Source organism: Pseudorasbora parva, chromosome 13 (assembly GCF_024679245.1).
Source record: "Pseudorasbora parva isolate DD20220531a chromosome 13, ASM2467924v1, whole genome shotgun sequence".
NCBI lineage: Eukaryota > Metazoa > Chordata > Actinopteri > Cypriniformes > Gobionidae > Pseudorasbora > Pseudorasbora parva.
Genome location: NC_090184.1, coordinates 9193496 through 9208919, shown reverse-complemented (window position 1 = coordinate 9208919; position 15424 = coordinate 9193496). Strand labels below are relative to the sequence as shown.

At 36.9% G+C, this 15424-nt stretch overlaps 1 protein-coding gene across 2 annotated transcripts in view; it reads right to left on the bottom strand.

Annotated features, from left to right (window-relative positions):
- Positions 1-6974: 6974 nt before the first annotated feature.
- The window catches only part of mfn2 (mitofusin 2), a 52897-nt gene continuing 44447 nt past the window's right edge, over positions 6975-15424 (bottom strand). For both annotated transcript variants that reach the window (XM_067413099.1, XM_067413100.1), the window contains exon 18: positions 6975-8388. In XM_067413099.1, the coding sequence (XP_067269200.1) occupies positions 8319-8388 (70 nt within the window). In that variant the 3' untranslated portion in view covers positions 6975-8318. The remainder of the gene's footprint in view (positions 8389-15424) is intronic.

Sequence of the window (15424 nt, the reverse complement as noted above, 5' to 3'; positions counted from 1 at the left end):
ACTCCTGAAATGTACCTTCAATAAAGTGTTTTTTACAAAGACTCTGTAGACTAAGAGTTGTCAATTCATGCTATAGAAGAATTAATAAAATACAGAAATTTTGGATTTTACGTTTTAGTGCAAACCAAGAGTATCTTCAATAACAAGATGATTATAGCATGAATGGAATACCCAGAGGCAGGCTATAATTTAGGTGTAGTCTTAAATTCAGTCACAAGACTACATAGGCTACAGGCTATATGTAGGATGAATTCAGGGCGATTTGGACCCTTTTTCCAAGTCATCTCAATTGCAAAAAGGGTCCTAATCACCCTGAATTCCCCTACATTAAAGCCAGTGGCACGTTCAATAAACTACTTTAAAAAATACAAAAAAGATAGTCATCTAATTTTTTTCCCTCAAGATTGCTCCCAAATTTTTACAGTCAGTTAGGTTAAAAAGGTAGATTGATTATGGTCAAATTACTTCTGGCACGTAAAACGTTGGTCAAATGGGTTTAAATTAGTAGCCTACATTTTACTTGTTAATGGCTGTATGTGTTTGCTGTTTGCCCATATTCTCTTTGATTTTGAATAAGACACCGCTTTTCAGATCTCTCAGGACATGGAAAGGCTGCTCCTGCAAAATTCATCAAATCAAATACATTCAAACCATATTTTTGAAAATATCAGACATATTCATTTTCCAAAACCTGGACCAATCTTAGAGTCTCGGTCGTATATTGGACATCCCTTACGGCACGAGCCTAACTAATGCCGCCTTCACGTGCTATCGGAAATTTGATAATTCACACTTCTGAAGTCGTGATTACGAGCTTATCGCATTCAAATTTTGAAATGGGAAGGGCGTTCGTGTGCAATTTGTAGGCTACCAAGGAAACTCAAATAGCCTACGAATTCCGACAGCACGTGAAGGCAGCATAATTAGCCTACATGACAGAGGTGCTGGTTTGGTAAATATAACAGATATTGCATTATAAAACAATATAAGAGTTTTATTATCGTTGGAAGCGAGCTCCAATTCATTTCTTTATACGGGCTCTAAAAAATGACCAACAAACAACTGGTTCCACGAGTCTAACATCAATAAAACATCCTGAGACGTTAATCAAACATTTCTTCTTCTTCAGCATAATCCTTTAGGGGAAAGGGGGGTGGGGGGTTCATACCTCAGATTTAGGTTTTATTTATGACCACACAATTACTATGTTATTAAAATGTAAACAGAAGTGTAGGTTTAGGCCCACTTAAAATGCATTGCATAGAGTTGTAGGCCTATGGATTCAATATCTACCATGATTTGCAACAAACTACCCAGAATAACTGAGTCATGAATTAGCCTACTGTGCCCCACTTGTTTAAATAAACAAGCGAATAAATAATTTTAATATGCATATTAGTATACACATGCTGATTTTATGAGTAAAACGGGATTTCCTCCGAAACCCTAATGTCAAGATTTGATTTAGCTGTTTGCACGGTGAGTCCTTTCACTGTGAAATGTGATGCTCTGTCGCCCTCTTCCGGTCAGACAGTTCAGAGGTCATTAACATGAGCAAATCCGCTGATCATTCGACACGCGATAGATAGCCTATTAACATTTCAATAACATCTCTAAAGGACCGTTTTCACATTGTAGCGACACATAATGTAAAAAACGGTACATAATGTAATACGTTTTACAATGTTATTATATTCATAATGTAATAATTTTTCCCAAAATGTAATAAAATCTTAAGCTCATCATGCTATAAAACAATTTAGCCTACATTATGATTAAATTATTACATTACATAATACCACAATGTCATAATCCTTTCATTATTGTAATAGCTTTTAAAACATAAAAATATTAGTATTCCCTTACAGTATACGTTTAAAAATCTAAAGCCAGTTTTATTTAAATAGTCATACAATTATTATTATTATTATTATTATTATTATTATTATTATTATTATTATTATTATTATTATTATTATTATTATATGTTTATTAAAAAAAGCATTTGTAGCCTATTTCTTAGTACATTTGAAAAAAGATGCTACACAATCATTTTAATATTTATTATTATTATTATTATTATTATTATTATTATTATTATTATTATTATTATTATTATTATTGGCTAATTAGACTGTATTTTATCGCAATTTGGGAAAAACTGTCAGAATATATAATCAAAATAATGGAGTATTTGAACAGTTTAAATACCACAGTAAAATCCCACGCTTGTCAGGTGACTTTTTATTTTTTATTTTATGTGTGTATCTTTTTACTGAAGGCACTAAACCTAAATAAACAGAGTGAAAAGATGATATTAGACAGAGGGGGACTAGAATAGTATGTCCTGTAGTGCTTCAGCGGCATTCTAGGTAGCCAAAAATATGATTGAGCTGCTAATTTAGCAGTTATGGGGCCTTTCCCCTCATGACGCTAATGATAATTAACATGCAAATGAGCTCAGGGATGTGAGGTAGGGGCAGCAGTGCTCTGTTCATTAAGGCCTTAATTACTGTTTGAAAACTGAAACATCAGGGTTATAAATGGAGTTTTCTCATGTAATGGGTCGGTTAATAATTAGGGCTTGGACATGCTCTTAGAACTGTTGTTTTGGACATAACTTCTGAGTCGTATATGGATGGACAACAAACACAAAGTTCAGCTTTATCCACTTTGTGTAACATGTAAAAATGAATCATTGTGTTCTTTAAATTTTTTAAACAAACTTAATGCTCACTGCCCAAATGAGACTTTTGAGTAGGCTTACCCCAGATATATTCAAAATAGTTTTCAAAAATGTTTTTAAACAGCAGAACTTGCTTAATTTGATTAATTAAACAGCAAATTGCAAATTTCAGCCATGGCATATTAATATGTTTAACTCAAAGGACCTTTAATTAGTTTACTTTAATTAAGTAGCACATTAAAATGTGTTGTGGCTGTCAAAGTGTGAAGTCATTGCACCATTATCATAATATATGATCATGGATTTAATTCCACAATATGCATCAGCTGTAGCATATCTACAAAAAAAAAAAAACTCAAAAAATCTCAAAATGTTCATAAAATGTACAAAAGCCCGAAGTGTAATTAAAAGAAATTAGGGTTAAGAATATTAGGTTTTAGAGTACATGCACTTACAGTGTACTTACAGGAAATACTAGATAATGAAATGCATATTCCACAGGTCAACCGTTAGCGGTATTATAAAATAGAAGAAATTGGGAACAACAGCAACTCAGCCATGAAGTGGTAGGCCATGTAAAATCACAGAGCGGGATCAGAGCATCAATAGCTACAGAGCTCCAAATGTTATGGGGCCTTCAGACTAGCTCAAGAACAGAGAGCTTCATGGAAAGTCTTACATCACCAAGTGCAATGCAAAGGTTTGGATGTTGTAAAGCATATCACAACTGGACTCTACACTGCGTGCAGAATTATTAGGATTTTCTGATCGTATTTTTTCCCCAGGCACATTTGACCAATTCCAAACCAGATTATCTTAATAACTACAAACCCCACTCCAAAAAAGTTGGGACACTGTAACAATTGTGAATAAAAACAAAATGCATGTGGAAGTTTTATTCAGAATACAACATAGATGACATCAAATGTTTAAACTGAGAAAATGTATCATATTAACGGAAAAATAAGTGGCTTTTAAATTTCATGGCATCAACACATCTCCAAAAAGTTGGACAAGGCCATGTTTACCACTGTGTGGCATCCCCTCTTCTTTTTATAACAGTCTGCAAACGACTGGGACTGAGGAGACAAGTTGCTCAAGTTTAGGAATAGGAATGTTGTCCCATTCTTGTCTAATACAGGCTTCTAGTTGCTCAACTGTCTTAGGTCTTCTTTGTCGCATCTTCCTCTTTATGATGCACCAAATGTTTTCTATGGGTGAAAGCTCTGGACTGCAGGCTGGCCATTTCAGTACCTGGATCATTCTTCTACACAGCCATGATGTTGTAATTGATGCAGTATGTGGTCTGGCATTGTCATGTTGGAAAATGCAAGGTCTTCCCTGAAAGAGACGACGTCTGGATGGGAGCATATGTTGTTCTAGAACTTGGATATACCTTTCAACACTGATGGTGCCTTTCCAGATGTGTAAGGTGCCCATGCCACACACACTCATGCAATCCCATACCATCAGAGATGCAGGCTTCTGAACCGAGCACTGATAACAACTTGGGTTGTCCTTCTCCTCTTTAGTACGGATGACATGCCGTAGCAGTTTTCCAAAAAGAACTTAGCATTTTGACTCGTTTGACCACAGAACAGTTTCCACTTTGCCACAGTCCATTTTAAATGTGCCTTGGCCCAGAGAAAACGCTTCCGTTTCTGGATCATGTTTAGATATGGCTTCTTTTTTGACCTATAGAGTTTTAGCCGGCAACGGCGAATGGCACGATGGATTGTGTTCACCGACAATGTTTTCAGGAAGTATTCCTGAGCCCATGTTGGGATTCCATTAAAGTAGCATTCCTGTATGTGATGCAGTGCCGTCTAAGGGCCAAAGATCACGGACACAGATATTGTTCCAGATTTTCTGAATCTTTGGATCATATTATGCACTGGATGATGATAACTTCAAACTCTTTGCAATTTTTCTCTGAGAAACTCCTTTCTGATATTGCTCCACAATTGTTTGCCGCAGCATTGGTGGAAATGGTGATCCTCTGCCCATCTTGACTTCTGAGAGACACCGCCACTATGAGAGGCTCATTTATTATACCCAATCATGTTGCCAATTGACATATGTTGCAAACTGGTCCTCCAGCTGTTCTTTATATCTACATTTAACTTTTCCAGCCTCTTATTGCTACCTCATGAAATCCAAAATGTCTCATTTTCAACATTTGATATGTAATCTATATCCTATTGTGTAAAATATAAGTTTATGAGATTTGTAAATTATTGTATGTTTTTTATTCACAATTTGTACAATGTCCCAACTTTTTTGGATTTTTTTTAATTTTGTATTTCATAATTTATAAGTAATATAATTATATACAGGGGCAGTCGTGGTCTAACGGTTAGAGTTTCAGGTCCGGCAGGAATTGTCGATGAGGGGAGTGAACAACCTCCACTCTCCTTCACCTTAAATACCACAACTGAGATGAGACCCTTGAGCAAGGCACCGAACCCCCAACTGCTACTGTGTGTGTGCACTTGGATGAGTAAAAAGCAGAGCACAGATTTCAAGTGGGTCACCACACTTGGCCACACGTAACTTCACATAATTGTTAATGAAGGCTGGAAATGAAAAACACCTTATATTCAGGTGTGCAGAAATATTAGGCACATTCTATTTTACAGATAAAATGAACCAAAAAATAGATTTAACTAAAAAGTCAAAAATTATAAAACTCCCATGAAGATACAATACTAATGCAATACTAGACATTGCATTTAAGACATGCCCATTGGACAGAGAAATACTCACTAGGTCAGCGGGGTCAGACAAAAACAGGTGGCGAAGAAAAGACATGCAAAAGAATTAAGGTGAATAATTAAGTGTGAAATCATCAGGAACCCTTTAGTCTCCAGCGCCACCATTCCCGAGAACTGCAACCTACCTGGAGTCTCCAGAAATGCAAGGTGTCAGGATCTCAGAGACTTAAGTTAGGTTAAGAATCCGAATAAGAATCACAAGCTGAAGAGTTGTAAAATACAGGAAGACTTTTTTATAGGCTTTACAGACAGAAAAGTTAAGAGTGACGGCAAAAAAATAACTCCCAAAACTTACTGCCAGATTCTGGAAGATGAATTCTTTAAACAGTGGTACAAGAGGACATGTTGCTGGCCAGCCAAAAAACTAAATGAATAGTAGTAATGAATAGCATGCTTCTCTGTCTCGGAATCTGATGGACAAGTCTGGGTTTGACATTTGCTAGGAGAACGGGTTTTGCCTGACTGCATTGTGCCAAGTGTAAAGTTTGGTGGAGGCGGGGGGTTATGGTATGGGGTTATTTTTTCAGGGGTTGGGCTTAGCCCCTTAGTTCCAGTGAAATTAACTCTTAATGCTTCAGCATACCAAGACATTTTGGACCATTTCATGCTCCCAACTTTGTGAAAACTTTTGTTCCAACATGGCCGCGCACCAGTGCACAAAGCAAGGTCCATGAAGACATGGATGAGCGAGTTTGGTGTGGAGGAACTTAACCTGCCTGCACAAAGTCCTGACCTCAACCCGAAAGAACACCTTTGGGATGAATTAGAGCGGAGACTGCGAGGCAGGCCTTCTCATCCAACATCAGTGCCTGGCCTCACAAATGCGCTTCTAGAAGAATGGGCAAAAATTCCCACAAACACACTCCTAAACCTTGTGGAAAGCCTTCACAGAAGAGCTGAAGCTGTTATAGCTGCAAAGGATGGGCCAACTCCATATTAAACACTACCTGTGTGTGTGTGTGTGTGTGTGTGTGTGTGTGTGTGTGTGTGTGTGTGTGTGTGTGTGTGTGTGTGTGTGTGTGTGTGTGTGTGTGTGTGTGTGTGTGTGTGTGTAACAGGACTGTAAAACAAAGTGCAACCGAAATTATTAAAACATTTGGCGACATCAGATATTTTTTCATCAGAATCATGTGGGACTGATTTTAAGAATTTTTTATGGATTTTAAACAGTTATAGACAATATACTGTGCAAATTAACTGATGTGGACTATTTGAATGGCTTTTTAAGATATATTAATTTCATGACTTAAAAAAAAAAAATACATTTGAGATTTCCAGGACTGTTGAAACCCTAACTGTTAAAATTAACTAAATGAAAAACTGTTAGGTGTGTGTGTGTGTGTGTGTGTTTTTGTGTAAATAAATAAAATAGGTTGTTTTTACCTCAAGTAAACATGAAATGCAAAAAAAAAAAAAAAAATTTCCCCCCAATAATCCCCCCTCATGTTTCTTTAACCGTTACGTTAGAAAGAAAAAACTGACATTTAACACATCTTTTACAGAGACAAGTCATGTTCATTTTTCAACAGTGTCTCTTTATTATTTCCTATAACAGTAACAGTGAATGACAATAAATTACAATGGTCTGCATGCTCATCTATACATTACTTTTGACATATCTCAGTGTACCATTCTCGTTCTAATAAACCTGCTGGAAATAAAGACAAAAAGCAGCAAAATATAAAGTGCACGTCACAGGAGCTCTCCAGATCACCTTCTTGAACACTTGACACACATCATAATCCAAACTAAACACACTATATACCATACACATGTGAGGGACTAACAGGTTAGTAATAGATCACACACATTGACAGTCTGATCTCGCAGATTAGATTTCAGATATGGACTTCAGAGGTGGAACAAATGTATGAAGAACTTGTAATTATATGCTTAGCTTAACTGGTGTACAAGTTTACATCAAGCTAGTTGTCCTATCCAATTCATAAATACTATTATTTTAATGAAAATTAATATTCATTTATCCCATAATGATACTAAACAAACGATTAGTAGAAAAACGGTGCAGTCATGGAGGGAAAAATTGAAGAGGCACCAGAATATTGCTGATTTCATTAAGTCACATAACTTTCTTTGCAGCCAGAGTTGTCTAGAAAATGGCCGTATATTCAAAACAATAAAAACTAAATAAAGTGTCAGCCAGATCAAGACTTTTGGAACAGGTTGCCAAAAATAAAAAAGTAATTCAGGATGAAACTGATAAGACTCAGCTTTCATTTTCACTGAAATCCAATAGACTCCAACCTCCTTACAGCAATCTGCCACACACTAGCAAAGAATCCGATCTCAGACTTTGCGAACAACTTGCACTCAGTGGAATGGAGACACTTCATTACGCTTCCATAACGTTATGTGTGTCAAACATAGTAGAGTTGTGACAAAGACCAAAGAGGAGAATTCCACGTTAAGTTCATCGGCATACATCACACTGTCGGATTAATACAAGGCACGCGAGAGACCATTTTACAATGGAAATCTCACTTTTTGCAACTTGCTGTGGCATGCTAAGAAAATCTATATGGGAATCGATGTCACACAATCTACATAGAGATCAACCACTTTACACGACCTCTTATCTCAAGAATAAATTATTTACCCTGTATTAAATACAAAAGAAACAGCATGTACAAAAACAAAAGGAAGTTCTCTTCAAAGTGGCACATGTCACTACTCTCAAAGGCAAAAAAACAACAACATGAAATGGCCAATATTTGGTATACTCACAATAATTGGTTGAAACCATGGCTAAGTGTTAGATTATCTGCAATAGATATTAAAAGTGCAGCAGTGAAGATGAGCTGCTTTACACACTCATACAGTTGGTTCAGGCAGAATCTCTATCGACCCTGGTGAAGGTACTGCTGGGTAAACATGTTTAGTTCACTGTCCAGCCAGCCAGCTTTATTCCTGTAGAAGAAATCACATGTCAAATTAACAAACATCATGAACAACTGAAATGATTTTAATGTGCTCTAATTTTGCGAATTACTTCTTTTTAGTTGGAATGGTCCCTCTGATTGAAAGAGAAAAAAAACGCATTTTGGAGTTTGTATCCGATTTTTTTGAAAGAAGTCTGCCTGATAAAATGACTTCTTTTTAATGGCTTCTGGCGCTTAAATGGTCAAATACATACAAAATTATGTCAAAACGGCCGTAGATTGCTGAAGCACGGAATAGAATGGTTAAGCTACAGAGAACAGTGCTTGGCCCGACTGGGGAAAAGTGGCTACTTGAGTGTCAAAATCTGCATTGAATATATATATAAAAATATAGTAAAACAGTAATGCTAGGACATAAAATTACTATTTAAAAGAATCGTGAACTGAGAAATCCAATTTTCCTTGAGCTTTTGACAATTTAAGAGGTCATCATAATAAGAATATCCTGTACGTTTCAGAACTGAAAACTTCCTTGTTAGTCCAGAAACTCATTTTATTGTAACCAAGTCCAGCGAACAACTATGGAAGATGATCAACGCCTACTTCATCATTGCAACTTTGGCCCCGCCCACTGGTGTGTTAGTGAGATGACGAGGAGAGAAGAGATACAGGATCACCAGACTAAAAATAACATTACCTTCCAAAAGATCCTAATATAAGGAATGCGGTTATTTATTTTCAACTATGTGAAGGTCTTAGTTGAGCATTATTTATTTGTATTCGGTACATTTCACTGTGGATTCTTTGGCAAATCAGTCGCAATTTCGGCGCAGGCTTTGCAGTGATTAAACGGTCAACTTCACATTGTTTCTCTTAGTAGGATGAAATAATCAGTTATTTAAACTGGGAATTAATTATATATAGGAAGCGATCAAAGAACGCTTTCTTTACAATCGCTGGAGGTGTCAATAAAACAGCACAAGTTTATCAGTGAATGAGTTTTGGACTGTGTTTGCACCGTTAGTTATGATTAAAGCATTCGCTAGTGTGCAGAAATCGAGTTGCAATGATGAGATGAGATTATGTGCTCTGCGATCGGCTACAATGCTCATCACTGCATCCTTTCATGCCACAATCTAAATATATGCAATAATTAACCCTTTTCACAATTAGTTAAACTTTGAGAGCTGAAATAGTAAAAATGTGCTTAAAGTTTTCGAAAGAGTTCCAAATGTAATACTAGCTATTTATTATGCAAAGATGAGAGCCGATCACAGCAGTGGGCATTTACACTGAAGTCTCACAGGGTTCAGAGCGTTCAAATCAGAGACTAAAATCAGGGTAGGAATATACCTTTTATTTATAAATTATGATCATTTTTTACGTAAAAATCATACTAACATTATAAGCGCACCACAGAGAACATTATAAAACAATAAAACAATGCATGGGCCCTTTAAATAACTTTTCTATTTCAATGTATTTTAAAATGTAATTTATTCCTATGATAGCGAAGTTTATTTTCAGAAATCATTACTCCAGATTTCTGGATTGTTTGATGAATAGAAAGTTTAAAAAAAGCACTCATTGTATGTTATTTTTTAATTGTATTACAAATGCAAGATAAATATCTGTAGTATCACTTTTGATTAATTTTATAAAAGTATTAATTTTGTTAAAAAAAAATGTATCAACCCCAAACTTTTGAACAGTAATGTATTCATGGGATTCAGTCACGTGACTTTTTTGCCGCGGTCGCCATCTTTAGGACCTTTGCGTAGCGTAGCCAGTTACGCCCCTGTCTTGCAGACCGCAAACAGACCCAACAGAGATGTACATAATGATTACAGTATTATGTATATCTATGATCCGAAAGATTTCACACGTCAAAATAGCACACCTCACCACTGACGAAAAGCAATGGTATTTAAAGAAAATAGATACGTGTCTTTAGGATTAGATCCTTATTTACTGCCCAAAGAACTGCTGACACCCAGTGGCAGAGCCAACCTTGACATTTGACAGGCCACCCTGGGTGCCACCCCAAAATTTAGATTGCCATTTCCATTTCACTCACATCCTATTGAAAGAAGCATGTATTTTGATGAGCGGCCTCGCGGCACATTTTTCAAGTATAACCATTGAATATTAGCCTAATACGTTAGTTGCCAAACATTTGATTAATAAAAGTTGTTCACAATCCTGCACCGCCATTCATAGATTTCTATTAACACAATTTGCGTTAAAACGTTGTTAATGACTTCACCCTAGGTTGGAGTAAGTAAGGTATTTTTCTTTCTGTGTAAAGTCATGTGTTTATGCAATTTTTCAGCGACACAAGCGTGTTGGGAGCGTTCCCAGGCAAAATAGAACAGGAAAATATGTTTATATATAATTTTGACACGAATACATAATAAAACGAATAATAAATTACATTTTGATGTTTAAAAGTCTCTAGGTTAACATAAATGCAAACTATTACTAATTGTAATGTACATAAAACAGTTGTTGATTTTGAAATATTGCACCGGTCAATAGCCAACAGAACAAAATATTCTTTGCCATGAATACTGCCGACAATGCTGTCTCAGTATTTTATTACTTTATTATTATAAATGATTGTTAAAAGTTAGCAGAAAAAGAACAAAGTATTTTTTAGATATATTTTGTAGATATTTTAAAACGTTAATCCGTGTTTTATTTTATTTGCTGTTGTCACAGCCCACAGCACAGCAGATAGACGGCATGTTGCAATTCAGTCCTACAAATGGCGGCCGCGCCACTGTGTGACGTCACATGAAATCTAAGAATATGTTGTCAGTGTAATAATATCTATTCCTGAAAAGGGCAACATATGAACTAAGCCGACTACTAAACGGCAAATGCCAAATCAAACATGTTACAGTTAATAAGGAGGATTGCTCCTGGCTGATTGATTGTTCCTGATCGATTGCTCCTGCCTGTCTGCCTGCTGCTGCTGCCACCACAGTGTTTGTAGCTCTGTATAGCTGTGTTTGAATCTCTATTTGATATATTTTCTTTGTAATTTACACTGCTAAATATAACTTACTCATCACCATATAGTGTTTAATATAGCCTATCAATTTAAATTTGACATTACTAGCTTTTAATCTAAATCACTACCACACGTTAGCTTTTCGCTAGTCTGGTAGCTTTCCATCCCAGCATCCAGGTCTCCTGTTTTCTGAGTTCTATAGACAACTGTGGTGAGTTGGATTATTAAAAAGACTCCATCAGACAACTGTGGTAAGTTTTGGATTCATCAACAAATACGGTAAGCCATGTCTTCTTCTCCTGTCATTGTCACTTGCACTGCATGCTACATGTTTAGCATATCTATCTCCGTTGGCGAACAGGGCTTCACATGTGATAAATGTAAGGAATTAATCAGGCTGACGGAGAAGATTTCAGATTTAGAGACACGCATCCAAGCTTTATGTGAGAGTAGTGAGAATGTAACAGCTTTAGATACTGCTTTGGATGCGACTAGCTTAGTGAACACTCATTGTTTGGTTCCGGCTGAGCCCGCGCAGCAGGGCTGGGTGACGATGAGAAAGCATAGTCGCGGATCAAAAAACCGCTCTTCCGTTCCGATTAGAACATCAAACAGGTTCTCCCCACTCAGTGACGCACCCACTGAGGATCCTGTTGAAAGTGCCCTAGTTATTGGCGATTCTATTACACGGAATGTGAAAATAGAGACACCAGCCACCATAGTCACATGTTTACCGGGAGCCAGAGCGCCTGACATCAAAGCAAATTTAAAAGTGCTGGCTAAAGCTAATCGTAAATTCTCTAAGATTATTATTCACGTTGGCACTAATGATGTTCGACTTCGCCAGTCGGAGATCACCAAAATTAACATTAAAGAGGTGTGTAATCTCGCAAGTACGATGTCAAAAGCCGTATATTTCTCTGGACCTCTCCCCGCGAAAAGGAGTGATGAAATAGTTAGCAGATTATCTTCACTCAATGGCTGGTTGTCTAAGTGGTGTCTGCAAAATAACATAGGGTTCATAGACAATTGGAAAAGTTTTTGGGGCAGACCTGACCTGTTGAAGATGGACGGCATTCATCCCTCCTGGGCTGGTGCTGCTCTTCTCTCTAGTAATTTGGCACATAGTCTTAGAGCTAAACCTTGACTCACTGGGGCCCAGGTCAGGAAGCAGACAAACTGGCTAAACCAACCGTCTGCTAGCTGTCTCACGTCACCAAAGTCAGCTAAATCCCAGCACATAGAGACTCTTTCACCTAGATATTATCACATAGAGACTGTGTCTGTTCCCCGAATTAGTAAATACAAAAAACCATCAAAACCATTCAACAGTAAAAATTTAATTGATGTCCAACAAATAAACAACAGATATAATACGGATGAACAATTGATAAAGCTTGGGTTGCTGAATATTCGATCCCTTTCGCCAAAAACGCTTGTTGTCAATGATATGATTATAGATCATAACTTAGATGTGCTGTGTTTGACAGAAACCTGGCTAAAACCTGATGATTACATTACTTTAAATGAGTGCACCCCCCGAAATTATTGTTACAAACATGAGCCACGTCTGAAAGGTAAAGGGGGAGGTGTGGCTGTAATTTATAATAATATTTTCAGTATTACTCAGAAGTCTAGTTTCAAATATAATTCCTTTGAAGTTTTGGTGCTTTATGTAACACTGTGTAGTGTAAATGATAAATCCCTTCTGACATTTGTGTTGGCTACTGTATACAGGCCACCAGGGCACAATACAGACTTTATCAAAGAATTTGCTGGTTTTGTATCGGAGTTAGTATTAGCTGTAGATAAAGTACTAATTGTTGGGGATTTTAATATCCACGTAGACAATGAAAAAGACGCATTGGGATTGGCATTTAGAGACATTCTAAACTCTATTGGAGTTAGACAACACGTATCAGGACCCACTCATCGCCTTAATCATACTTTAGATCTAATAATGTCACATGGAATAAATGTTGATACTGTTAAAATTCTGCAGCAGAGCGATGACATCTCAGATCATTACCTAATATCATGTATACTTAATTTACCTAAGGCTGCAAAGCCATCCCCTCGCTTCAAATATGGCAGGACGATAACCGCTGCGACTAAAGATTGCTTTGTACATAATCTTCCTCATCAGTTCCATCTCCTCAGCATTACAGATAGCCAAGATGAACTTGATGCTGCAACCGAAACTATTGACTCTATCCTTACTAGCACTTTAGACATAGTTGCTCCCCGGCGCTTAAAGAAGATTAAAGCAAATAATCCAACGCCGTGGTACAACGAGCACACTCGGGCCCTTAAAACAGCAGCCAGAAAAATGGAGCGCAGCTGGAAGAAAACAAAACTAGAGGTTTTTCGCAATTTGTGGAAAGAGAGCATGATTGCATACAGAAAGGCCATAAAAACTGCTAGATCTGCTTATTTCTCATCTCTTTTAGAAGAAAACAAACACAACCCTAAGTATTTATTCGATACAGTGGCTAAATTATCAAAAAATAAAGCTTCAGCTTCTGATGTTTGTAAACAACACAGCAGTAATGACTTTATGAACTTCTTTACTAGTAAGATTGATAATATTAGGAATAAAATTATAACCATGCAGCCGTCTATTACAGTATCACTTCAGACAGAGCATTGTAGGGTCACTGAGGAAAAATTACACTCATTCACTGCTATAGGAGGAGAAGAACTGGCTAAACTTGTAATATCATCAAAATCAACAACATGTATGCTTGACCCTATACCGACTAGGCTATTAAAAGAGATACTTCCAGAGGTCATAGATCCTCTACTTAATATCATTAATTCATCTTTGACATTAGGATATGTACCGAAAACTTTTAAGTTGGCTATAATTAAACCACTTATTAAAAAAAACACAACTTGATCCTAAAGAATTAGTCAATTACAGGCCAATCTCGAATCTACCGTTTCTATCAAAAATACTAGAAAAGGCCGTGTCTTCACAATTATGTTCTTTTTTAGAAAGAAATGGTATATGTGAGGATTTCCAGTCAGGATTTAGACCGTATCATAGCACTGAGACTGCTCTAATTAGAGTTACAAATGATTTACTCTTATCATCTGATCGTGGTTGTATCTCTCTATTAGTGTTACTCGATCTTAGCGCTGCATTTGATACTATCGATCACAATATTCTTCTGAATAGAATCGAAAATTATGTTGGCGTTAGTGGAACTGCTTTGGCATGGTTTAAATCGTACTTATCTGACCGTTATCAGTTTGTAGCAGTAAATGAAGAGATGTCACACCGATCACAAGTTCAGTATGGGGTACCGCAAGGCTCAGTGTTAGGACCGTTGCTTTTCACCCTGTATATGCTACCACTGGGAGATATCATTAGGAAACATGGCGTTAGTTTTCATTGTTATGCTGACGATACTCAGCTCTATATTTCCTCACGCCCGGATGAAACCTACCAATTCACAAGATTAACAGAATGCATAGCTGATATAAAAAATTGGATGAATAGTAATTTTCTGCAACTTAATTCAGATAAAACTGAATTTTTAATTACTGGACAGAAAAGCTCCACAAGTAGTAACCGAGAATACTGTCTAACACTTGATGACTGCTCTGTCAAGCCCTCGTCGTCAGTGAGGAACCTGGGTGTGCTCTTTGATACCAATCTTTCATTTGAAAGCCACGTTTCTAGCATCTGTAAAACCGCATTCTATCATCTTAAAAATATATCTAAATTACGGCACATGCTTTCAATGCAAAATGCTGAACAGTTAGTACATGCGTTCATGAGCTCAAGGCTAGATTATTGTAATGCTCTACTGGGTGGTTGCCCTGCTCGCTTAATAAACAAACTCCAGCTAGTCCAAAATGCAGCAGCTAGAGTTCTTACTAGAACCAGGAAGTTTGATCATATTAGTCCAGTTCTGTCAACACTGCACTGGCTCCCTATTAAACATCGCATACATTTTAAAATCTTGCTTATTACTTACAAAGCACTAAATAGTTTAGCTCCCCGGTACTTAAGCGAGCTCTTAACGCATTATACCCCATC